Source organism: Arachis duranensis, chromosome 9 (assembly GCF_000817695.3).
Source record: "Arachis duranensis cultivar V14167 chromosome 9, aradu.V14167.gnm2.J7QH, whole genome shotgun sequence".
Classification (NCBI taxonomy): Eukaryota; Viridiplantae; Streptophyta; class Magnoliopsida; order Fabales; family Fabaceae; genus Arachis; species Arachis duranensis.
Genome location: NC_029780.3, coordinates 3,165,287 through 3,190,531, shown reverse-complemented (window position 1 = coordinate 3,190,531; position 25,245 = coordinate 3,165,287). Strand labels below are relative to the sequence as shown.

General features: G+C 32.4%; 3 protein-coding genes across 4 annotated transcripts; all 3 read right to left on the bottom strand.

The window, feature by feature from the left end:
- Positions 1-2,576: 2,576 nt before the first annotated feature.
- On the bottom strand, positions 2,577-4,985 carry LOC107464105 (F-box/FBD/LRR-repeat protein At4g26340). Its single transcript, XM_016083012.3, has 4 exons — positions 4,769-4,985; positions 3,460-4,430; positions 3,184-3,333; positions 2,577-3,095 (listed from the first exon to the last, which is right to left on the bottom strand). The coding sequence occupies exons 2-4, from the start codon at positions 4,417-4,419 to the stop codon at positions 2,814-2,816; spliced, it is 1,392 nt and encodes a 463-aa protein (XP_015938498.1). The 5' UTR covers positions 4,420-4,430; positions 4,769-4,985; the 3' UTR covers positions 2,577-2,813.
- Positions 4,986-18,827: 13,842 nt separating this feature from the next.
- LOC107464104 (F-box/LRR-repeat protein At4g14096) lies at positions 18,828-21,734 on the bottom strand. Of its 2 annotated transcripts, XR_008002456.1 has the most exons (5): positions 20,565-21,734; positions 20,306-20,446; positions 19,925-20,232; positions 19,546-19,824; positions 18,828-19,238 (listed from the first exon to the last, which is right to left on the bottom strand). XR_008002456.1 is itself a non-coding variant. In XM_016083011.3 (4 exons), exons 1-3 carry the CDS (start codon positions 21,468-21,470, stop codon positions 19,945-19,947), a joined length of 1,335 nt encoding a protein of 444 aa, XP_015938497.1. In that variant the 5' UTR covers positions 21,471-21,734; the 3' UTR covers positions 18,828-19,824; positions 19,925-19,944. The 2 variants fall into 2 exon arrangements, 1 of the variants encoding a protein (XP_015938497.1); XM_016083011.3 differs by having other exon boundaries at positions 18,828-19,824.
- A 679-nt stretch (positions 21,735-22,413) lies between these two features.
- LOC110272346 (F-box/LRR-repeat protein At3g26922-like) lies at positions 22,414-24,530 on the bottom strand. Its single transcript, XM_016082871.3, has 3 exons — positions 23,360-24,530; positions 22,991-23,140; positions 22,414-22,888 (listed from the first exon to the last, which is right to left on the bottom strand). Exons 1-3 carry the CDS (start codon positions 24,263-24,265, stop codon positions 22,595-22,597), a joined length of 1,350 nt encoding a protein of 449 aa, XP_015938357.1. The 5' UTR covers positions 24,266-24,530; the 3' UTR covers positions 22,414-22,594.
- Between the last annotated feature and the right edge of the window lie 715 nt (positions 24,531-25,245).

Sequence of the window (25,245 nt, the reverse complement as noted above, 5' to 3'; positions counted from 1 at the left end):
GTACCATTATGTATTTCTTCTTATTCTTCTTTGTTTGATTTTTTTTATTCTTGTTAAAAGAGTAAAATAAGAAAAAAATTTGAATAAGTAGGAAAAAAAGATGATGACAATGATGATGAAAAAAAGAAAAAGAAGAAGAAGCAAAAGATGAGAAGAAGGGAGAAAAAGAGTTTTAAATTATGCAAAATTTATCAACACACATATATTGAAAATTCTTAAATAATACACTCAAATATAGAAAAATATTTTCTTTAATGAAAAACGTTTACATTATATTCAATTCAAATCATCAACGATGAACAACAATTTTCACAAACAAAAACAATATTATTCACCTACAAAATCATAAACTACTAACGAAAATATTAACTAGAATCGAATCACACCTCAGCCACTTGATTGGATTCAAAATAATCAATTTCGTTCTGATTCAATTGACAATCTGAATTTGAATTATTCATTATCTTCAATAACGAGATAATTGATGATGAAAGAGAAGGAGGAAAAGAAAAAAGGAGAAGAAATTCTAATGAAAAAAAAAGGAGGAAGAAGAGGAGGAAGAGGAGGAGGAGGAGGTATTGGTGAGAGAGTAAAATAAGAAGAAACTTGATAATGTAAAACAAAAAGAAAAAGATGAATAAGAAAAGAAGAAGAAGATGGTGATGATGATGAAAAGAAGAAGAAGAAGTAAAAGATGAGAAGGAGAAAGAGGAAAAGTTTTGAATTATACATAATTTATCAGCACATATACACCGAAAATTCATAAATAATACACCCAAATATTTTCGTGTTACACACAAATATCTTCGTGTTACATCCAAATTTGCTGCAAATACAAAAAAGTATTTCCTTCCTCATTTTTCTTTATTTATTTATTTCTTTCTTTTAGTTGAATGAATGTAAGTACATCATTTTTCAAATAATTTTGTATCATTATGTGTTTCTTCTTATTCTTCTTTGTTTGATTTTTTTTGTTTTTATTCTTGTTAAAAGAGTAAAATAAGAAAAACTTGAGAATATAAAACAAAAAAAATTAATAAGAAAAAAAAGAAGATGATATTGATGATGATGAAAAAGAAGAAGAAGAATCAGTAGAAAATGAGGAGGATGGAGAAGAAGAGTTTTAAATTATGCAGAATTTATCATCACACAGCGAAAATCCTTAAAAAATACACCCAAATATCTTCGTGTTACACCCAAATTTGCTGCAAATTTACTACATTACATTCAATTCAAACCATTAACGATAAAATATTATTCACCTACAAGACCAACAAAAAATTAATTAGAATCGAACCACATATTAGCTACTTGATTGAATTCAAAACAATAATCAATTTTGTTTTGATTCTGTTTTGGAAAGGATACTCTTTTCGAGCTATACGTTGGTCTTTCACTATTCCGAAGTGTTTGACAGCTCAATCCAGAATTGGAATACCTTCGTGAACTCGGACCTATGTGTGGTACTTGCAAAAAAGACTCTAATGCTCAAATCAATAAGAAATCATTTAAGAAAATGAGACAATCAGTGAAGTGATATTGAATGCTCTGCCCGTATCGTAGACCTACATCCTGATTTATAGTTTAATTGAGTCTGAATTATTTATCGATTGATGCCAAAATCTTCGTAGGCGACATCAAAACAGGATATTTAAAAAGAGGTTTGTTACGTTGACAGGTTTGATTTGATTTTAGTTTAATTTAATTTGATTGAGGTATAAGCCGGTTTTTCCGACGTATAAGAAATACGATACATAATTCTCAAACTTGACTTGCTGAACTTACGCTTTAGTAAGTTGAACTTTAGAATGTGGTTATAGTTATACTTCTGTCATGAGTAAATATACTAGCTCCAAACTCAACAAATATACTAGCTCCAAACTCAACGTGTGTTGGCATTCTTCAAGTTTGGGTTGTAAGTGAAAGAATAATAACAAAATAACAAAATAAAAATAAAAATTTTACTTTGTGAACCGTGTTTGTAATAAATGCATGTTTTCTTTTTTTTTGGTCAGCTAATAAATGCATGGTTTAACTTCTCTGATTGGTTTTGGGCGTTGGAAGCCTCCCGGGCATTTGAACAGTTACGCTTCAAATTACCCACTAAATTAGTGGGTTATAATCTACCTTTATTACCGTTTTTCTCTTAGAAAAAGACACAGAGAAAGAGAGAGAGAGAAAGAAAAAGAAAAGAAAAAGGTGGTTGAAGTGAAAAGTGAAAACCCTTATCATTGGGTACACGTTGATGTGAAGACTCGTTCTTCTTACTACTGCGACGAGGAATCACTTCGTGAGCTTAGGGTTTTGAAGTTAGTTAAGGATGGTTTGAATGTGGGTGTTGAGTTGCTTCCTTGCAACAGTGATCAGAGTGTGTGAAAAGAGGGGGGATTGGAGTTACACGTAGCTAAAATAGTGGTCGATGGGAAGCTTGAAGAAGACGAATCTTCGGCACCACTTCTGTGAAAATTATGCTAATATATTCGTAAAAAACGGCCTGTATGTTTTGTGAAACAACCTAAAAAACATTGTATTGTGAAAATTATGCATATTCTACTGTATGTTTCGCGAAACAGATATCAAAGAAGTCAAAGATATTCTACTGACATTGAGGGAGAAGGTACAAGCAAATTCCAGAACTACCAAACCAAACCCAGCAATGTTTTGAAGAGTCATTCAAATAATCCGATCAGACAAATCAAAAGCTTAAACAAATATTTCAAGAACACAAGTGACATTGACGCATGAAAATAAAACAAATCAAGAAGAGAGAATAGAGACGGTGAGAGACTGTATCATAAGTAACTGTTGGCTCTTCAGGTAACTTTTAATTGGCATGTTTTGGAGCTCCTTGGTACCCTAGATAATTGCTTGTGGATGCACTTTTTATACTTTGGGCCAAGACTAGGATCAGCATGGATTTTCATTGTCTCCAAAATAGGTCCTCTCTCTAAAAGATATGCAACAAATCCATGTTCATCTGCAGAGTCTTGATATCCTTTAAATTCAAAAATCTTGAGATGTGATATAACACAATCAGGATCCTTGGTTGGCAGTTTCCAACAATTAGGTTCCTCAAGTTCCAATGTGGAAACTTTCTGGCAACAATAAACAAAACTTTTCAAAATATGAAAGCAAGTAATGAATGGAAATAGACACACAGCTAAACTAGAAAAGAGATCATACCTCCCGGTTATGAAGAGTGAGAACTTGAAGCATATTGCAGTTATGAAGCAACTCTATCATAAATTCAGAGTCGAAATATGGAATTTCAAGCTCTAGATTAACTAAACGGGAAAATTCTGGCAACTCAAAACGGGAAGCAACAAGCAAGCACTGTGTGTAGAAGGCAAGAATATAATAAACACAAAACATAACTACAATTAAACTTCACCAAAAATTGGAATAAGTGACATGGAGTAAGCCGTTGAATGGACAATGTAATTTCGATAAGAATATTACCTCCATAGTGGAAAGTTTCAAGTCCAACAGTTTTGTTTGGTGGAGTGCCTTGAAAAGCTCAACCACCCAACCAACCTGCTCTTTGTCTTGATCAATATCAAGATGAGCTTCCACCATGTTGGGATAATCGCTAATTGAAACCTCTAAGCATCTTGCCCATAATGTGATACTTAGGTATTCGAGTAACGGGGTATTTATCACAAGTTCCTCAATATCATTAAGATCTTCTTCAGTTTCATCAGCCTGGATTAGGGTTAAACGCTTCAACGTAGGAGGCATGTGGAGTTCAGGAGTTTCCCATGACTTAGTTGGGAATGCTTCACGTAAAGTGAGCTTGAGATTTTCAAGAGCCAGGCAACTGCATATAACAGAGTTCGGGTCCACACAGTCCAGATCCAACTCTAGGTTCTTGACAGATGGCAATCGAACCCATCCAAATCCTTCGTAAATAACCAAATACATACGACCTTTCAAAACAAGGGACTCGAGTGATGTACTGGTTAATACCTTTTCCGGCAATTTGACTCTTCCATATCCCTGGTGGTTATGGAGAGTTAAATCGAGATACAGCTCTTTGAGGTGGGGACCAACAGCAGTACGAAACCATGTTTTGGAGCTTTTCCTTTTATCCATAGGTATTTCACAAGTGAGGCGAAGCTTCTCCACATGGGGAGCCGTGCGCTGAGCGAAAACAGAGTCGACGAAATCAACAAATCGATGTCTCCCTCCGGGCAGATAATAAGGACTCTCTTCACTATTGTCTAAATCCAAGACTAGAAGATCCTTCCAGAGGTGGCGCCACCGGCGAGCCAGGACGCTGGTGGCCATTGCACATCTTGTTGGGAGGAACGAGAGAATATGGAAAAGCAAGAAATTCGGTAAGTTACTGATTAGGTCTATTCTTGGGGTTGCTGTTTTTGTTGATTCCTTTCCTGGTTTCCTTGGCTTCCGTTTCCCCATTGTCGACGCTACTGAAAAATCAAAATGAAAACGAACTAATGAATGTGTTGATTCTGCTGGAACTTTTTTTACTAAAAACCTTTTACATGCAGAGCGTGAGAGTAACACGACTCGGTTAAATGACTGTACATTCTCAAATGAATGAATGCTAGTCAATCATCGTCAAACAAAAATGAGTGGTTAGGCATACCAACGGTTTCGGTGACGATGACTTCTGGATTTGTTTTTTATTAAAAACCTTTTACATGCAGAGCATAAGAGTAACACGACTCGGTTAAATAACTGTATATTCTCAAATGAATGAATGCTAGTCAATCATCGTCAAACAAAAATGAGTAGTTAGGCATACCAATGGTCTCGGAGCTGACGATGACTTCTGAGTTGTGAGTGGATCTGTTAACCGTTTACTGTGGAATCTTGGGAGGTGGCATGGTGGTTGCTTGGGAGTCGAGAAGGCCGGTCGCGGAGATGGTTAGGGGACTGGTCACTTGTGTGTTTGTCTGTGTGAGAGACTGAGAGGAGAAGGGGGTATAAATTGAACCGTTGTTTGTGTGTGTCTATGTGAGAGACGGAGAGGAGAAGGGGTATAAATTGAATAGTTGTGTGATTTCTACCACGTGTCGTACATGCCTTTCTCCTCACAGCGGTGCACTTATACCAATATGTCTTTTTCTGTACCTATTCCTTCCTACGAGATTACTTTCACTTTGAACCCGCCTAGTACTCTAGTAGCACTTTTCTCTCTTCGTTTTCTTCGGCCAGCTTAACAACTCCTTCTATTTCTATAAAAAAAATTACAATACCAAAAATAACAAAAATGTAAAAATATTAATGTTCTTAAATTTTATATTATAAATTATTTTTTTTATTTTGATTATGTAAGTTTATTTTTTAAATTTTTTATATTTTAGAATTATTATTATTATTAGAAATTTGAGAATATATATTTAAATGAAGTAAATGATATATGTTATAGAATTTTTAGTGCAATTTACCTAAATAAAATGGATGGAAGAAATATTTACACAAATACAACAATTGATAATCGTTTACTTTATGTTCTGTTACTGTTTTATATAATTCGTGGTAATCTATCACATTTTAGTAAAATACACATAAACCGTAGTAACCTACCACGGTTTATGAAAAATACGTAATGAACATAAACCTTGATAACATACAACAATTTATGAAGAGAGTTTAATGAATATAAACTTTGGTAACTTACCACGATTTATGAAGAAGAAAATTATATATACACCGTAAAAATCTTATGTAAATGAATAATATTTTATATTAAATTATTAGTTTTAGTTACACTTAAAAATGAATAATACTTTAAAAATAACTAAAAAAAATTTAAAAATCTTATGTGAATCAACATGTACATAAAATATTATGTGAAGATAAATATAAATATCAGGATAGTCAATAAGTAATTATCGAAGAATAAAAAGAGTAAAAAATAATTGTAAATTCTAAGAGTTGAAATAGTAAAAAGAATAAGAAAAAAAAAGTTAGATATATATCAATTAAATAATATTATAAATAAAAAATTTAATTTATTATTTTATAATATCATTTTTAAAAAAATGCATGTATGCATATAATGAATTCTCTATTTATGTTTATTAAAAGTTGAGACCAAATTGCAAGTCAAAGTACAGTACAGTATATCACAGAGTACGTAGTGAGTACTAAAATATACAAGTTAAGACTATTTTTTTCCTCTTCATCCCTTCTAAAGTATACCTTTTTTTTCTTAAAAATCGCTTCCTTCTTAATTTTTTTATGTAAACCATATGAATGCAAAAAAATATATACTCCATTTACTCTCAATCTTTCTTTTACTGTACATTAATCCAGTATAAATAAACATTTTTCGTACTACCACAAATTGTTAAAAAAAGTGATGTGAATGCCCATTTAATGGGCGGTTCACTATTTAGTTTCTCAATATAAAATGAAATTAATGAAACCAAATATCAATGCTTTTGTATGTCTATAAATAGGCATGACCTGGTCCAGAAAGAATATCCAATAATGATAAAAAAACATTTTTCTCTCTCTTACTATAATATTCTTCTCTTTATACACTATTAATAAACTCTCTCTCTCTTTTATCTCTCTGTAATTTTAAACTACAATAATTATAATATTAGTAAATAGATAAACTACTTATATTATAGTGAGATAAGAGCAAATTTATATTTCTCTATTTTATATTTACATCTTCCTTGTTTATTTAGTTGTTTTACAATACGTTATCAGTACAATACTCTGGTCAAATTTTTAAGACCCAGTTAACAAATTTTCATTATATCAAAATTTTCTCATCTTGAATTCAATGCTCTTGATATATCTGGAAACAATTATTTATCATGGATACTAGATACTAAAATTCATCTTGATTCAATGGATTTTGAAGATACCACTAAGGTTGAAAATAATGCATCCTAGAAGGATAAAACCAAAGCCATAATTTTTTTCGTCGTCATCTTGAGGAAGGATTGAAAAATGAATATCTCACATTAAAAGATCCTGCAGATCTTTGGAAAGACCTTGAAGAAAGGTATAATTACTAGAAAACAGTGATACTTCCTCAAGTCCGATATGAATGGACGCACTTGTGTTTACAAGATTTTAAATCCATAAATGAATATAATTTTGCAATGTTTCGAATCACCTCACGAATGAAATTATGTGGGGAAAAGATAACTGACCATGATATGTTGGAGAAAACTTTCTCAACCTTCTATGTCTCGAATGTGCTCCTGCAGCAAAGTATCGAGAAAAATAGTTTAAAAAATATTCTGAGTTAATTTCTTACCTTCTTGTTGCTGAACGCAACAATGAGTTACTCTTGAAAAATCATGAAGCGCGCCCAGCTGGCGCCGCCCTATTTCTTGAAGTAAATGTGGCAAATTACCCCAGAAGAGGTAAATGGCAAGGTTTTAATAACAAGAAAAATTATGGAAGGAAAAAGAATTATATTTAAAAGAGAGGATCTCACCAGAAGTGGGATAAAGAAAGAAATATCGAGAAGAATAAATCAATAGAGGATAAGTGTTTCCGTTGTGGTGGAAAGGGCCATTGGTCACGTACCTGCCGTACCCCAAGGCACCTAGTCAATCTTTACGAGACATCTTTGAAAAATGATGACAAGGGAAAAGAGTTGAATTTTGTTTCAAATGATGCTGAAAATTTCACCACTCATTATGATGTATCTGATATCTTTGAGGATTCTGAAGGAAATATTGGTCATTTGATCAATGATGGAATAGTTTAATGTGTGAGATTGTTAAGTATTCATGTAAATAAATAATGTAAAGAACTTATTGTTAAGTTTTATTTTCTATGTATTTAAATTTCAAATATGATGTATATAAATAATGAAATATTAATGTTTATGAATTTTGAAATCATTAAATATGTCATGTTTTAAAATAAAATTTTAGTATATGACATTATTTTTATGTACAGTGTTTCTTAGAAAAATAATTTCGATCAAGTATTCAATTTAACTGTACATACTACTCATTTTATTATTATTTGTCTTTGAAAAAAATGGCAATGATATATAATGAAGATGTATGCCTTGCGGATAGTGCAACTTCGCCACTATTCTCAAAAGTGATATATATTTTACCCATCTAGTGCCAAAAGAAGAATGTGTTAATACTATTATTGGCGCAGGCAATGTGATTGAAGGCTCCGGAAGAGCTATAATTTTGTTTTCCGGAGGAACAAAATTCATAATAAATAATGCACTGTTGTCGACCAAGTCTCAAAAACTTGTTGAGCTTTAAAGATATTAGCCGAAATGGATATCATATTGAAACTATGAATGAGGAAAGTCATGAGTACTTATGTATCACAATTCATGATTCAAATAAAAAGGTTATATTAGAAAAGTTGCCCTCACTTTCATCTGGGTTATATTATACCAAGATTAGTGCAATTGAATCATATGTCACTACAAACCAGAAGTTTACTAGCCCAAATAAATTCATAAATTGGCACGACCGATTGGGTCATCCAGAAACAACCATGATGAGGAGAATTATTAAAAACTCTCATGGACATTCACTAAAGAACCAGAAGATTCTTAAATCTAGTGAATTTTGTTGTGCTGCATGTTTTCAGGGAAAGTTAATTTTAAGGTCATCACCAGTAAAGATTGGATTTGAGTCCCCTGAATTCTTAGAAAGGATTCAAGGTGATATATGTAGACCTATTCATCCACCATGTGGATCTTTTAGATATTTTATGGTTCTAATAGACACATATTTGAGATGGTCACATGTGTGCTTATTATCTTCTTGCAACCTGGCATTTGCGAGATTACTGGCTTAAATTATTTAATTAAAAGCACAATTTCCAGAAAATCCAATCAAAACAATTCGTCTTGATAATGCTGGTGAATTTATTTCCCAAGCTTTTGATGCTTATTGTATGGCTAATGGAATAAATGTTGAACATCCAGTAGCTCATGTTCACATACAAAATGGGTAAGCAGAATCACTTAATAAACGCCTCCAATTAATTGCTAGACCCTTACTTATGAGAACAAATCTCCCAACTTCAATTTGGGAAATACTGTTTTACATGCCGTAACACTTATTCGTTTGAGGTCAACGAGTTACCATCAGTTCTCTCCTATGCAATTAGCATTTGGCCAGCAGCCAAATGTCTCCCATTTAAGAATATTTGGATGTGCGATATATGTTCCCATTGCACCACCTAATCGCACCAAAATGGGACCCCAAAGAAAATTGGGGATATATGTTGGATATGATTCTCCCTCTGATCTATAGTAAGGTATCTTGAGATATAAATTGGAGATGTATTTAAAGCCCGATTTGCGGATTGTCATTTTGATGAATCAAAATTTTCAACATTACGGGGAGAGAAGAAGCTTCCTGAAAAAGGAACTTAATTGGAATGCATCATCCTTGATCAATTTAGATCCTCGATCAGGGCAATATGAACTAGAAGTTCAAAAGATTATACATTTGCAAAGAATAGCAAATGAATTGCCTGATGCATTTTCTGATACAGAGAGGATAACCAAGTCGTATATACCAGCGGAAAATACCCAAATTCGAATTGATGTTCCAGTTGGACAAATTGCCACCGAAGCAAATACACACCAGAAGTGTGGCAGGCCTATTGGTTTCAAAGTAAAAAATCCTCGAAAGAGAAAAGAGGTAAATACGATTCCGGTTGAAAAAGCCATAATAGAGACACCTGTAGTTGTCCAAAATTCTGATATGATTTTAATGCTAGAAGACATTCAGGTACCTGAAAATTGTGAAAATGACAAGATCTCGATAAATTATGTCTTTACAGGAAAGAAATGGGACCAAAATAAGATAATTGTCAACGAAATATTTGCATATAATGTGGTATTAAATATCATGCATGAAAATAAGAATCTTGAGCCAAGATCAGTCGAAGAATGTTGACAAAGAAATGATTGGCCAAAATGGGAAGAAGCCATGAAGGCTGAATTAGACTCACTTGTAAAACGTGAAGTCTTTGGACCTGTAGTCCGTACACCTGCAAATGTAAAACCTGTTGGATACCGATGGGTATTTGTGAGAAAACGAAATGAGAAAAATGAAGTTGTGCGCTACAAAGCCCGACTTTTGGCACAAGATTTTTCACAAAGGCCCAATATAGATTATGAAGAAACGTATTCCCCTATAGTGGATGCGATAACATTGCGTTATTTGGTTTGTTTATCTGCATATCATAAACTACATATGCATTTAATGGATGTGGTAACAACCTATTTATACGGCTCATTAGATCGGGATATCTATATGAAAGTCCCTGAAAGATTAAAGATATTTAAATCATCCAATGAATATTCGCAAGGGTTATACTCAGTCAAATTGCAAAGATCTTTATATGGTCTGAAGTAATTTGGACGAATGTGGTATAATCGTCTTACTGAGTATCTGACCAAAAATAGATTCAAGAATGATGATATCTGTCAATGTGTTTTCATAAAAAAATTTGCATCTGGATTCATTATAATTGCTGTCAACGTTGATGATTTAAATATCATTAGGACTCCTGAAGAGATTCCAACAATTATAAAAACTCTAAAAGAAGAGTTTGAGATGAAAGATCTTGGAAAGACTAAATTTTGTCTTGGCCTGTAGATCGAGCATACAAAAAATAGGATCTTTATTCATCAAACAACGTACACAGAAAATATCTTAAAGATATTTATATGGATAAGTCACATCCATTAAGTACCCCAATTATTGTAAGATCTTTAGATATGGAAAAGGATCAATTCCGTCCTAAAGAAGAGAATGAAGATATCCTTGGTCCTGAAGTACTATATCTTAGTGCCATTGGAGTGCTAATGTATCTTGCTAATAATATGCGACCTGACATATCATTCGTGGTGAATTTACTAGCAAGATATAGTTCCTCTCCAACCAGAAGACATTTGAGTGGAATCAAACAAAATTTTCGATACCTTCATGGAACGATTGATATGGGATTATTTTATCCCTATGGATCCAAGTCACTACTAGTTGGCTATGTAGATGCCGGATACTTGTCTGATCCATATAAAGGGAGATCTCAAACAAGATACATGTTCACATATGGTGGAACAGCTATATCTTGGAGGTCCACGAAACAGACGATTGCTGCAACATCTTCTAATCATGCCAAAATACTAGCGATTCATGAAGCAAGTCGCGCGTGTTTTTGGCTCAGGAGTTCGATCCAATATATTCTGTTATCATGTGGACTGATTGATTATAAATAGTTCCAACTATCCTATTTGAAGATAATATAGCATGCATTGCTCAACTTAAGGGTGGATACATCAAAGGTGATAGAACAAAGCATATTTTTCTCAAATTCTTCTTCACTCACGATCTTCAAAATCAATGGACAATTGATATCCAACAGATCCATTCGAGTAACAATCTGGCAGATTTATTCACAAAGTCACTTCCAAAATCCTCCTTTGAAAGATTGGTACATGAGATTGGGATGCGCCAATTTCGAGACATTAAATGATGTCGGCAAGAGGGAGAGACTGTACTCTTTTTTCCTTGGTCAGATTTTTTTTCCATTAGGTTTTTCTTTACAAGGTTTTTAATGAGGCAGTCTCCATCACAAAGGATATTGTACTTTTTTTCCTTCACTAAGATTTTTTTTCATTGGATTTTTTTTAGTAAGGTTTTAACAGGCATATTCCTAAATGATCATTCAAGGGGAGTGTTAAGATAAGCCTTGTGATGTGGATGCCCATTTAATGGGCGGTGCATTATTCCTAGGATGAGAACTCAGTTTCTCAATATAAAATAAAATTAATGAAACCAAATATCAATGCTTTTGTATGCCTATAAATAGGCATGACCTGGTGTAGAAGGAATATACAATAACAATAAAAAATATTTTTCTCTCTCTTTTACTATAATATTCTTCTCTTTATACACTGTTAATAAACTCTCTATCTCTCTCTTATCTCTCTGTGATTTCAAACTACAATATAAATATTTATAATATTGGTAAATAGATAACTATTTATATTATAGTGAGATAAGAGCAAATTTATATTTCTCTATTTTATATTTATATATTCCTTATTTATTTAGTTATTTTACAACAATAACCACTTTTCTTATAGTTATCATAAAAATGGAGAAATTTTTGGCATGGTTAATTATGAGTTTTTTTTCTTGCAATTTTTTAGAAAAAAATAAAATAATACATAATTAATTTAATAAATAAAAAAAGATGCAAAGAGATAAAAAAAAATTAATAAAAGTAGACAAATAGCTGAAAGAAGAGAATGAAATAAGAAAGAAGACGAAGTGATTGGAAGTTATGCGTGGAATAAAAAAATAAGCGCAATATAAATGAAAAAAAAGTTAATTAATAATTTACTTTTTTGACCTTTTTCAAAATAAAAGGATATATCAGTTACTCTTTATTAATAGGATTAAAACGGAAAGTAAAAATTGGACAACAAATTTCTCTATCCCCTTTATAAATTGTTATAGATATATAGGCTCTCATAAACCGTGGTATGCTATCACGATTTATGCACAAAATTCTCTATAAATTGTAAAACGTGATATGTTATCACGAATTATATAAAGATATTTTAGGACATGTAAGTAACCAATTTTCAATTGTTGCAATTAAGTAAACTTTTTAATGAATATTTTAATTAATGATAATATTAAAAATAGAGTAATGTGATAGATTAGTAAAAATATATGTTTAGAATTTTTTGTAATAATTTTTGAAATTATAATTAATTATTACGTTAAATTGTTGTATAATTTTTGGTAATAGTTTTGGGAATTTTGATTAATAATTAGGTTTTGTAAAATATAATATATTTTTGTTCTAGTAATAATTATTTGTTTATTGTTAGATTTTTAATTGATAAAAATATATTATTGTAGTTGAGGTTTTAATAAAGTGGAACATTATTAGTTAAATAAGAATTATATTTATTTATTAGTTATTATTAATAGTAGGTTAGTATTGGCTGTTAGTGATATAGGAGTTATTTATGATTAAATAAATAAATAATTATGTAAGAACTCAATTTTGTTAGTGATATAGGAGTTATCTATGATTAAATAAATAAATAATTATGTAAGAACTCAATTGAAAACAGTAAGAATGAGTAAAATATGTATGATAATAATATCATAATTTTAAAAATTAAAAAGTATTCAAAATAATTTTTAGGATTATTAATTAAATTTAGCAGTTAAATTATTATTACTCGGGAGTTTAGTAAATTGGATTTAGTAAAATTATTTATTTAAATTGGATTTAATAAAATTATGTATGATAGTTGTGTGGTTTTAATTAATATGTCTTGAGTAGTTAATTGTGAATTTTTTTTAATAATAATAGTTAATTAATTTGGTAGGTTAATTGTATTTATGCATACATGGTAATTACTAAATTAGCTAATTAATAAAAAATTTAGCATGAGTTTAATAAATTAGTTATTCTAATTAGAATATTATTAACTTTTAGTAGTAAATTAGTAATTATTAATGATTTTACTAATACTTTGTTATGTTTTTGTAGAGTTTACAGAATTTGACATGTAATCACCCACTGCTTTCAAATTGGTACAATCATAGTGTGAAAGAGTATTTATGGTTTATTAGTTTTTATCATGTTTTTCAGATTGGAATAGTTTAATGTCAAAAAAGACTGATAAATGCTCTAGTCAAAAGGTGTCACCCAGACACACATACCTTTCACCTTCCAGTTGGTGAGTGTATTGTGATACTAGAAGATATGTCTGTTATTCTTAGTCTTTCGACGAACAGTCTTCCAGTCACAGGGATGACTATGAGTAGTTTTGAAGCTTTTAGAGGTGGAGTGTTTGCACCAATTTGGGGTTGCACCGAGAAAGTCGGACTGTAGAGGAGGCTGCATAAAACTGACATGGCTTCAGGATTTAAAAGAACGTTTACAGTTGATTGGCGAAAACAACATGTAGAGGTACGTGAAGTGTCACACTATGTTGTTATTTGGTACAATCTTGTTTGAAGATAAGTCTGGGGCATCTGTGCACTGAAAGTTTTTGCCTTTGCTTTGTGATTTTGGCAGTACCGGACAGTATAGTTGGGGATCGGCATGCCTAGCACACCTATATAGGACATTATGCAGTGCATCTCGTTTTGACTGTAAGGAAATCGATGGTCCACGAACATTTTTGCTAGCTCGGGCTTGGATCCGTCTACCATATCTTGTGCCGGTTCCTAGGGAATCCCGTAGTTTTTCGCTTGCAAATAGGTAACATTATAGACTTGCATCGTATCTTCATATTTAGAATCCAATTGTGTTAATGAAATAAATCTTATTAGGTGGCGTAACTGGGAGCGTGGAGACCGACGCTATAGATATCTTACTCTTGCTCATTTTAGAAAGGCCTCGGATAATCTTCAGGAAGGCCAGATGTGTTTTTATTAAAGAAGTATTTGTTTCGGGTTTAGTTTTATTATTATTTAGATTGTAATTATTTGTTTCTTTTAATGTGTATAGCAGTTTGTGTGGGTTGTTTATGGTGTTGATTGTGTTGATCCAGACATAATTCCTGCAGACGTCTACATGCACTCAGTTGTGTGGAGCGCTATGGGCTGTTGATATCTTTTAAATGCATTGAGTGGGATACAACCGATAGGTTTAGGCGACAGTTTAGTTTCATTCCCATGGCAAATTCACCACGGCAAATAGGATAGTAATCTTTCATCGCCATAATAACAGCTTCCCTAGAACTAAATTCCATTCCCACGGCAAATTCATTATCTGCGACAATAGAAATTTCTACCATGACGACAGCCATACCGTAAATATTTAATACACAAATATTTAATAACTGAAACTAAAAGTAAATCAATACTCACTACATCAATATTAATATAAATAAACTTTACATCAAGATATTATTATCTCAATTTTAACAAAATCAAAACATAATACATAAATAAATACTAATTAATATTTAACTAACTCAACGACTAACTAAAAATATTATTAACTAAATAAATACATAAACAAATGCTAATTAGATATATTATCACATGTCACGTAACTATTTGGTCCATCGATCAACATAAATTATTACAAAATTCTAATCCTTCGTATAAATATAAGCAATTACGTACTTGCATTCATATATTCCGAAAAATTCGGAGCATGCATGACTTTCAAATCCAAAACTCGCATGAAAGATGGCTCCTCAAACAGATGTTCGTTTGCGAGTGCATTTGCCACGACCGTCACATTTGGTGCCATAGTGCCGTCACTTTGATCTTCGTCTTCGTCTGGACCAACAATTTCGTAATTGCTTTCAAACTCTTCCTCACTGTCACTGTTGTAATCTTCCCGTTCAATATTTTGGTCGGCTTCAAATTGTTCGAATTCAATATACAACTCAATGAACGATATCTGAGCGGGACTTTCAATGTACATTGAAAACATCTCTTGCATGCTCGCTTCATTAGTTGTTTGAAATTGAATGAATCCACCAAATACCGGTATGGAATATCTGTATAAAATATATGATATTTTCCTTGACAACCCATAATCTATCTTCTCACAAATCACACATTTTAGTTCTTCAAATGAGATTGTGAATAGAATAACAATATCTAAGGAATTTTCACAAATAAATTTTACTCCTTCAAATATTTGTAATAAAATCTGACCGAAGTAATATACTTTTAGTAGGAATTTATCATCCATCTTTCTCACTCACATTGGAATAAGAACTTCACTATCATATTTTTTTTATTTGATACGAAAGAATAGAGATAGAGGAGTTGAGAGAGGAAGAAGAACAACAACAACAACGAGAGAACTCATAACTCGAATACGAGTTACACACACTTTTATATATATAACAAATCGGACCTATCGATTACTATTGACGAATTTAAATAAAATATATAATAATTAAATCGCACGGTTCGATTTGATTTTTGCAAAATAAAAAAATAAACCTATATGAAAATCGGATGGTCTAATTAGTTTGTCAAAATTCAAATTCTCCCTCCAAAACAAATTGGACCGTTCTATTGGTTGGGCTAAATTTTTTAACAAAAAAATTAGACAGTCCGATTTCTTCTCCCATATTTTAGAAAAGGTTGTCCTATATCCATGTCTAGCACCCTTATTTTTCATAAAGGAATAACACACACAATCCTGGCATATCCAAAAAAATGAACTCTCAACCCACGGTGATATTTAAATTCGAATTAATCCAAATAAAACCTCATCTAATTGGATTAAATCTAAATTTGGAAATCAACCAAAATTGTGCTAACCAATTAGACTGAATTTTATTTTTGGTAAATTTTATTGATTGGATTCAATTTTGAATCGGAATGGATTTTCTCGATTTTTTTTAATAATTGAAAAAGTAAAATATAATCTCTTATTATTAATTTTATAAGTGAAATTAACAAAAAATATAAAAAAATTAAAAAATTAGAGATTACATTTTATTATCTTAATTATTAAAAGAATTGAAAAAAGATCTATTTTCATTTTGAATCTATTTCTCAATTCAATTTTATATTTTCATTCACTTAGTATAATTATTATTTTATTATTAAAACTAAAATATTATTCGTAATACTTTTTACAGTAATACTACATATACAAATATTTTTATAATTAAGTCTAATCAAGTTGATATAAATCTTACAAAAAAACTAATGCATGTATGCATCACGCTTTTTTTTTTCTTTATCCTTTTTCAACAAATTTTTTTGCATATAATACAAAAAAATTTGTTACAAATATATCTTTTGGTTGTGTGAATTAGTGTTATAAACATGTGATCTTTTGTTAGTTGGATTTCAATATTTTAAATAGGTAGTCCTTAAAAGAAATTTATGTTATACACCAAAATTTTTACATTATACTAATTTTGTTAGTTGAATTTTAATACTCTTGACCTATAGTCTTTTAAAAATTTTGGTATTATATACAAAAATTTCTGTTTTATGTACTAAAATTTTTTTGCTCAATAATTTCGTTAAATATATTAGGAGAAAAAAATAAAGACGACAATAATAATAATGAAGGAAAATAAAAAAAATAAACAAAAAAAGAAGAAGTCCGACATTATTAAGAAGAACCACGGAGAAGAAGAAAAAAAAAAGACAATAATGATATAGAAAATAAAAAGAAAAAGAATATAACAACAACGATAATAAATTATATTTTTTATTTATTACATATTTTTATCTTATTTAGGTATTATTATTAATTTATAAATATTTTATAAAATAAGATTTATTTATTCACTTTACGAATCTAATTTAAAAAAAAAATTAAATAAACCGATCTTATCTAAGCTACTACAAATTATACCTTTTAAACGAGATAAATGTTTACTTTAAAATTGATCTAAAGGCACTGCAAACAATCATGCAAAATGCGGACGACAAAAATGATCTTTTGCCAAATATAAAAAACATTTGTCAAATTCATGAATATATGTCTCAGATTACTGGCCTGCTACTGCAGGTTAAAATTTTTAGCTATTTTTTTTCATTTGGGTCCTTGAAGAATAATGTACCTAGACGGCTAGACATAGATTTTATAAGGTTTAATCATTTTTACATCCTTATAATTACGATATCGAATAGGTCAACAGCAGAAAATCAAATTTAACTATTTAACTATCATTTCGGTCAAAACAAACAACTATACTTATCCTTGTAACATCGTTAATCACTTTGTATATAGCAACCAGCTTAGAGCTTTGTACAATTATTAGTAGTATATATATGAACGTACCTAGCAGATATTGCTCAGAAGTAGACATGGAGTGGCAAATAAAATTGGAAGATCAATCTTCAAAGGGAGAAAACAAGACAACTTCAACAACTTTGACCTATTGTATTCAAAACACCGAGAAGGCAAAAATAGATTGAAAACCAGTAAAGGAGAGAACTATTTTGATTGAGTAGCACGACCAAAAACTTATTTATATAACAAGAGGAAAAATACATATTCATATGATAAATCTTCATAATATCTCCTCAGTCAAATTAAAGCATATGTGCAGACAACATTCTTCTAACCTCAAAAACATGATGACATTGCAAAGCAATCACTCAAGACTAGAGTCTTCAAATATTTCCACTAAAGCAAAAGGGCTGCTACCCAGGCAATTAAAATTTTAAAATGGCCCTCAAATCATATCAGAAGTATCTCCATTACAAAGGCAACAAACACGATTGGCAAAAGCCTAGTCAATTGTAATATAAAATTCTTCCTTCAATCATTACCTAAATTCAACTCAGTTAGATGTACACTTTTGGCAAACCATGATATTGGCCTTATATTGAATATTTTATATGGCAACAAAGATGATAAGATAAAAAAAAATGAAAAACATTAAACAACAACCCCTCTGTTTCCTTTAATCCATCAATTTGGCTAAGTTTAAGGCTAACATCAATACTCAATTAATAAACATAAAAAATGCTATGTGTATACCAATTTAATACAACAGTGATGTAGTCTTGATTAAAATCCTAAGCCTATGTGTTTTCTACTTTTCTTACATAACAGCTGAAAGAGTGATTTTCTATTGAGATGTTGATATTTGAGGAACCTAGGTGCACATAAAAGGACCAGAGATGCAGTTTTTCACAAATAACTTGAAAAGTGCTCATACCTTCAATCTACAAATTGAAAGAACTTTAAGCATAGGACAGTAATGAAGGAATTTTATCAGCAATTCCGAGTCAAAATGTGGAATTTCAAAGTCTAAATGAAGTAAACAAGAAAATTCTGGAAAATCCAAAGCTGCAGCTGGAGTACGAAGCAAGCACTGTATACAGAAGATAACAAGATAGTAAATATAACACTTGAAACATAACACAATTCATCAAAATTGGAATAAAAAGTTACATCAAACATTATGTTCAATGGACAATGGAACTGCGAGAAGAATATTACCACTGTAGTGGAAAGTTTCAAGTCCAACAATTTTGTTTTTCTGAGTGCCTGGAGAAGCTCAAGTACCCAACCAACAGTCTTATCTTCTTGATATTCAGGTATTCAAGAAGCTCAAGAAGTGCATAAATTGATATTCAGGTATTCAAGAAATGGGGTGTCTATCTCAAGATGCTCAATATCATTAAACCTTAGCAGGGCAGGATGACAATGATTCTCTTTAAAGGTTAAACTCTTCAACGAATGAGGCATATGGATAAAAGGTTTGTCAATATCTTCAACTGGAAATCCTCTATGTACAGCGAGCTTCAGATTTTCAAGAACTGAACAACCAGATAAAATGTCATCGAGGTTAACAAAGGATATATCCAACTCTAGGTTCTTGAGGGATGGCAAATGGACATTTGGAATATAATATAAAGAAATAAAACGTCTTAAAACAAGGGATTCAAGGGAAGCACAATTCAATATCCATTCAAACAACTCGAAATTAGCATATCCAACGCGTGAGCAGTAACTAGTAAGAATATTGCAATAAATTTTCATGAAATTTATCACTCTTATTAATTTGGTTTCTCATATTCTACTTTTATTATAGTGATTGTCAAAATTGAGCTTTAGGCACCATACTGATCTCTAGATCCCTTTCTGATGCTGAGTCGGCAGACACAGTGATGATGTGGCACTCCCTTGCTTCGCTGAACTAATGTGGCACACTTATTCGTCTTCTCCACTTCCACTAGTTGAATGGTATTTATTTTATGGTTTTGTGCAATGCAGATTGCATCATACTATGGTTGGCCAGTATCTACTACACATTGCATTGCGGGAGCAATGGTGGGGTTTGGTGTAGCCTATTGAATGTAGACATATTGAAAAGCTTCAACTAGTTGAGGATTCAGGTGAACACTGAAACATGAAATTTAATAAAGATTTAGTCTTCATAGTTTATTAGGCACACCACAAGAAAACATAAAGTTCTACAGAAAGCAAAGGTCAGAGTCTGTACCATCAGCATATACTGATTAGTCAGTCAACTGTAAGTTGGCATTTGTTGGAGCCCCTTGGTACTATAGACAATTCCTTGAAAATATGATCTTTTATCTTTTCACCATAACTGGTATAAGTATGAATCATCATTCTCACTAAAACAAGGCCGTTTTGTAGAATATATGCAACAAAAGCATGCTCTTCTAGAGAGTCTTCATATCCTCCAAATTCAAAAGTGTTCAAGTGTGATGTAACACAATTAGGAACACTGGTTGGCTGTAACATTGATTTCTGGTTCAAGGGAGGACCATGACCATGAAGTTCATTCTGACAAGAAGGAACAACTATGCTCAAAGGATGCAAGCAAATTACAAATAGACTATAAGGTTGAAAATCATACCTGAATAATGAGAACTTGAAGTTTATGACAACAATGAAGGAAGTCTAGTAGGAATCTAGATTTGAAAGATCCAAAGCGAAGTTGCAAATGAAGCAAACAACCAAATTTGGGAAAGTCTATAGGTGGAGCACAAAGCAAGCTCTGTGTGTAAAAAGTGTAACAAGATATCATAATTTAACAATGCTATAATAATAAATCCAGTGTGAAATCTGAATAATGATAATAATCATAATAAGCTGCATCTATTTAGCCACATTACCCCGGTTATTGAAGATCCCAACCTTAGTAATTTTGTTTTGCAGACTGCTTTGAGAAGCTCAGGTATCCAACCAATATGCTCATCCTCTTGATGACTCCAAAGATCAAGATGTGCTTCCACCATGTTTGGAAAATCAGTAACTGACAACCGGAGGTAACGACCCCATAACGAGACATGAAGGTACTCAAGAGATGGGGTCTCTATCTCCAAATGCTCAACAACTTCGCCATGATAGTCGTCTTGAAAAGTTAATCTCTTCAATGTACTAATAGGCATACGGATTGTAGGAAATTCAACCCGATCCAGGGTGAGCTTAAGAGTTTCAAGAACAGGACAGCAACCTAAAATCTTGTCGGCATTCACGTATTTGACATCCAACTCTAGGTTCTTGAGGGATGGCAAATGAACAGATTGAAGATCTTCATCTTCGATGGAAATATAACCTTTTAAACAGAGGGACACAAGTGAAGGGCAAGTGAAAATTCCACAAGGGACTCCATAATTCTCAAGAGAATACATCTGAGAGACAAACAGTTCTTGAAGGTAGGGTCCAGTGACAGCATTGATATAAGATCTAAAGTCATCCTCGCAAAGTACCTCGCAGGAGAGGCGAAACTTCTTGATGTGGGGAAACCGGGATAGAGCTGCATTGATGAAAGCAATAAAACACTCATCCATTTCCTCTGCTGAACGTTCAGGGGTGCAAAAGGGACCATCATCGAGGTGCAATACTTGAAGCTCTTTCCAAAGGTGGTGCCACCGGCGAGAGAGGATGCTAGTGGCAACAGAATCTCTGGTTGGGAGGAACGAAAGGATGTAGCAGAGAAGCGAGTCCGGTATGGTGCTTATCATATCCATATTAATGGTTGTTGCTGTTTCTAGATTGTCTTCTTCTTCTTCTTCCATTTCCAGTTGCCCCGGAGGTTCAAAATAACCTTACTTCTTCGGAAAGCTTCATACAGGTTAGGCATAGAAAGATGCTGTCTGTTCTTTGTTCAGATCTTATTGTCTTAGACCAAATCAACTGATATAATAAGATTTTGAAATTGAATTGGTCGATGTTCATGTCGTTGACTTGCAATTGTTCAGCTAACACGGTAAGGCCTCATACACCTTCAATGGTTGATTCGGTCTCTTACTTTCTTAGTTGATTTGTGTATAAAAAGAATATGATAAATTTAATAGACACAAGTTGAGTTTATAATTACATCTAATGGTGATAAATAATTTAACAAAATTATAGTTAAAAAAAAAAGTATTTTCAATGAAAAACATAAAAATGTAAAAGATCTAAAATAGAAAAGATTTACACAAACAAAAAGAATATAAAATTTGGAGGGAACAAATGTTATGATAGCTATACAACAGTTAACTATGACGAATATCGTCTTAATAAAATTTCCTTCACTATACGAACGTCTGAGGACTTGGAGAGATATCATAGTGACAGTGGTGAGAAGAAAATGATAAGGATAAAATAAAATTTTTAATGGTGAAAACTCACGTGCATTGTCTTATGTGAAGTTGATAGTAAAAAACTATTAGATGATTTGATAAATTTGATTAAATTATCATCTAATGATTTTTGACTATCACCTTTACATAAAAACAACTACATGTGAGTTTTTACTATTTTTAATATTTTTCTTTTGCTTTGTATTTGTATATTTAAAATCAAACAAAGCGCACCCTAAGGACAACTCTTCAAACCATTCCATTAAGGCAAAAGATTCAACAAAAGAGTAATGCCAAATCACTCATATTTTTCTTCTAACAACAAAAGAGTAATGCCAAATCTAGTTTGATATAACACATGCTGCATAATTGTAATGTCAAAGAACTACCTATATTCAGTCCATTTAATGGATCCATAGCCAAAAAATAAACTACTCCAACTCACAGAATATCCTTGTGAATGACTATTTACACATTTTACACTGCACAATAATATATATCAAAGGAGGAAACTATGCTCTTCTTAATGCAGCAACAACGAGTATACTCCTAAATAATTTTCTTTTGCCGAACCTTTAGTCAAGTTTAAGTTGGCAAATGCTTGAGCCCATTGGGACAACAGACAATTTTTTGAGAATATGATCTTTTATCTCTTGATCAGTAAAAGTCCTAGTATGAATTGTTACTGTCTTCAAAACAAGTCCTCTTTCTATAACATATGCAATGAATTCATGCTCCTCTTCCAAGTCTTCATAATCTCTAAACTCAATAATGTTCAGGTGTGATACGACACAACTTGGAACACTCACCGGTTGTGTCCAACTGCTAGGTTCAACAGGTTCCCCATACAAGCAACCGTAACTTACCGACTGAAAAGCGAAAACAGGGACAAGACTTCTCAAAGGATGCAACCAAATAACAGCTAGAGAAGAGAAAAAACAAAAATAATGAATTTAATTAAGTAATCATACCTCACATGCATGAATTAAGAGAGCTTCAAGCTTGCAACAACAGTGAAGCAAGTCTATTAGCACTCTGGAGTTGAAAAATTCAAAACCAATTTGCAGCCTAACCAAACAGAAGAATTGGGGAAACTCTAGAGATGGAACACAAATCAAACACTGCACATAAAATTCAGTAAGATATTAATTTTAGGTGATACTAACAAGAAGATATCTTCATGTTCAGATGATAATTGAGAATCGTTAGACGGTTTGAGGAGCGTTAGACGATCGAACCGTCTAACAGTTCTTAACAACTTCATGTGAGTAGTCGACTTAGTTTTAACACATAAGCAGTTAAGCACAACGATATCAATTTCATCATTCCTTAAGCATTACCGCGGTTGTTGAAGCTTGCAAGGCAAGAAATTTTGTTCTGCAGACTGCATTGAGAAGCTTGGGCATCCAATCAATATGCATATCATCAAAACAAATATTCAGACATGCTTCAACCAGGTTCGGATAAGTCCTAACCGAAATCTGCGAGTAACAAGCTACTAAAGCAATATCAAGGTACTCAAGAGACGGCGTGTGTATCTCAAGATGATCAACCGTCGAATCGCAAGCTTCGCTCTCGAGAGTTAATCTCTTCAAAGAACGAGGCACGTGGATTTCATTTGGATCAATGCCACCGGAATTAAAGAATATAAAGACCTTTAGAGTTTCAAGCGCAGGGCAGAGAGATAAAAGCTTGTCAAGTTCAGTAGAGATTATTTCCAAGTCTAAGTTCTTGAGAGATGGCAACTGAAGAGATTGAAGATTATCAAAAGAAACAATAATATCACCTTTCAAGATGAGTGAGACCAGTGAGGTGCAAGAGAAAACACTGTAAGGTAATGTGTAAAAGGAGCCACTGGAGTTCCAAAGAGAGAGGTACAGTTCTTGGAGGTGAGGCCCGGAAGTAACGGCGTCGATCCAGAATGAGAGGGTACAGGAGTAATTTCGCACCTCACCCTCGAGGCGGAACTTCTGGATGCGACGAACTTGAACCTGTTGTAGAACCTCGTTGACGAAATCAACGAAGCGATCTTCTACGTGGTCTCGTGAAAGTTCAGGGGTGTTAAAGGAGTAACCGTCAAGGTTGAGGACATGGAGGTGCTTCCAGAGGTGGCGCCACCTGCGGGAGAGGACGCTGGTGGCTATGGATGTTCTGGTTGGGAGGAAGGAGAGGATGTTGCAGAGGATCGAGTCCGGTAGGGTGCTGATGGTTGTCGATGTTTCTGACTTGTCGTCTTCAGGCTCCATGTTAGGTGCTGTGGACTGTCGCCGATGACGGTGGTGGGCTGAGCAGAGAGTGACGATGGAGTGTGTGGTCGGTAACTAACTAAATACAACGAGTTTAAGAAGAAAAAAAAAAGTGGCTGATGCTACTCTACCATTTCCGGAAGGGAAATAGTGCTATAGTGGTGTTAACAAAATAAAATTACAATTATATCCACGCATAAAAAGGAATGTTTTACAAGAGAGAAATGCTAAGAACAAATTTTTTTATTAATATTAGCCAACATTTTGAACTACACTTTGATTTTTAACTATTAAGATTTAAGATTTAAAAATTAAAACTCACAATTTAATGCTTGAAATTTAGAATATTAATAAAAATAATAAATTTTATTAATTATATACAAATATTTTTTATAAAATAATATAGACAATAAAAATACTATAAAAATATAGATATATAAAAAAAAAGTGTAGATGAGAATTTTATTTTTATAATTAACAAAACAGTTTTATTTTTATTTAAAATGAAAAGATGAAAACTCGTGTGCACATAGCGTCCCGTGTTGAATGCCCTTCAAAAATAGCTTTGCATCTTTACAAGAGATTTATACAAGTATGATTTATAGCTTGTTTCTACTTTAATAATCTTATTGATACTAAATATTTGCATACCAGCATTAGAAGATCCTCAAATCACATCACATTTGCCTCCAACAACTAAAAAATCAAAGCTATGCCAAATTCTACCCTCCAGTTACTGATAATTCATGTAACCATTGATGCAAAAGAAGCATATAGCTCAGCAGAGAGCCGAGAGTATACAGCAACAAAGTCTTTATCACAAGTGAATGCTGATCAGTTAGTCTATTTCAACTCGGCCTAGAGCCCCTTTGTATTTCAGATAATGCCTCGTCGTCGCAATAATATTTAGCATGAATTCTCATTGTCTTTGAAACAAATCCTCTTTGTAAAATATAGGGAAAACATGGTTCTAAAACAAA

What these genes read in the sequence shown, in the direction of transcription:
- LOC107464105 (XM_016083012.3), bottom strand. Translation starts at nt 4,419, where the DNA reads ATGGGGAAACGGAAGCCAAGGAAACCAGGAAAGGAATCAACAAAAACA. An exon ending in TGAAACTTTCCACTATGGAG is followed by an intron (nt 3,334 to 3,459) that starts GTAATATTCTTA and finishes TTCTACACACAG; the next exon opens with TGCTTGCTTGTTGCTTCCCG. An exon ending in TCACTCTTCATAACCGGGAG is followed by an intron (nt 3,096 to 3,183) that starts GTATGATCTCTT and finishes TATTGTTGCCAG; the next exon opens with AAAGTTTCCACATTGGAACT.
- LOC107464104 (XM_016083011.3), bottom strand. Translation starts at nt 21,470, where the DNA reads ATGGAAGAAGAAGAAGAAGACAATCTAGAAACAGCAACAACCATTAAT. An exon ending in TGGGATCTTCAATAACCGGG is followed by an intron (nt 20,447 to 20,564) that starts GTAATGTGGCTA and finishes TTTTACACACAG; the next exon opens with AGCTTGCTTTGTGCTCCACC. An exon ending in TTCAAGTTCTCATTATTCAG is followed by an intron (nt 20,233 to 20,305) that starts GTATGATTTTCA and finishes CCTTCTTGTCAG; the next exon opens with AATGAACTTCATGGTCATGG.
- LOC110272346 (XM_016082871.3), bottom strand. Translation starts at nt 24,265, where the DNA reads ATGGAGCCTGAAGACGACAAGTCAGAAACATCGACAACCATCAGCACC. An exon ending in TGCAAGCTTCAACAACCGCG is followed by an intron (nt 23,141 to 23,359) that starts GTAATGCTTAAG and finishes TTTTATGTGCAG; the next exon opens with TGTTTGATTTGTGTTCCATC. An exon ending in TCTTAATTCATGCATGTGAG is followed by an intron (nt 22,889 to 22,990) that starts GTATGATTACTT and finishes TTCGCTTTTCAG; the next exon opens with TCGGTAAGTTACGGTTGCTT.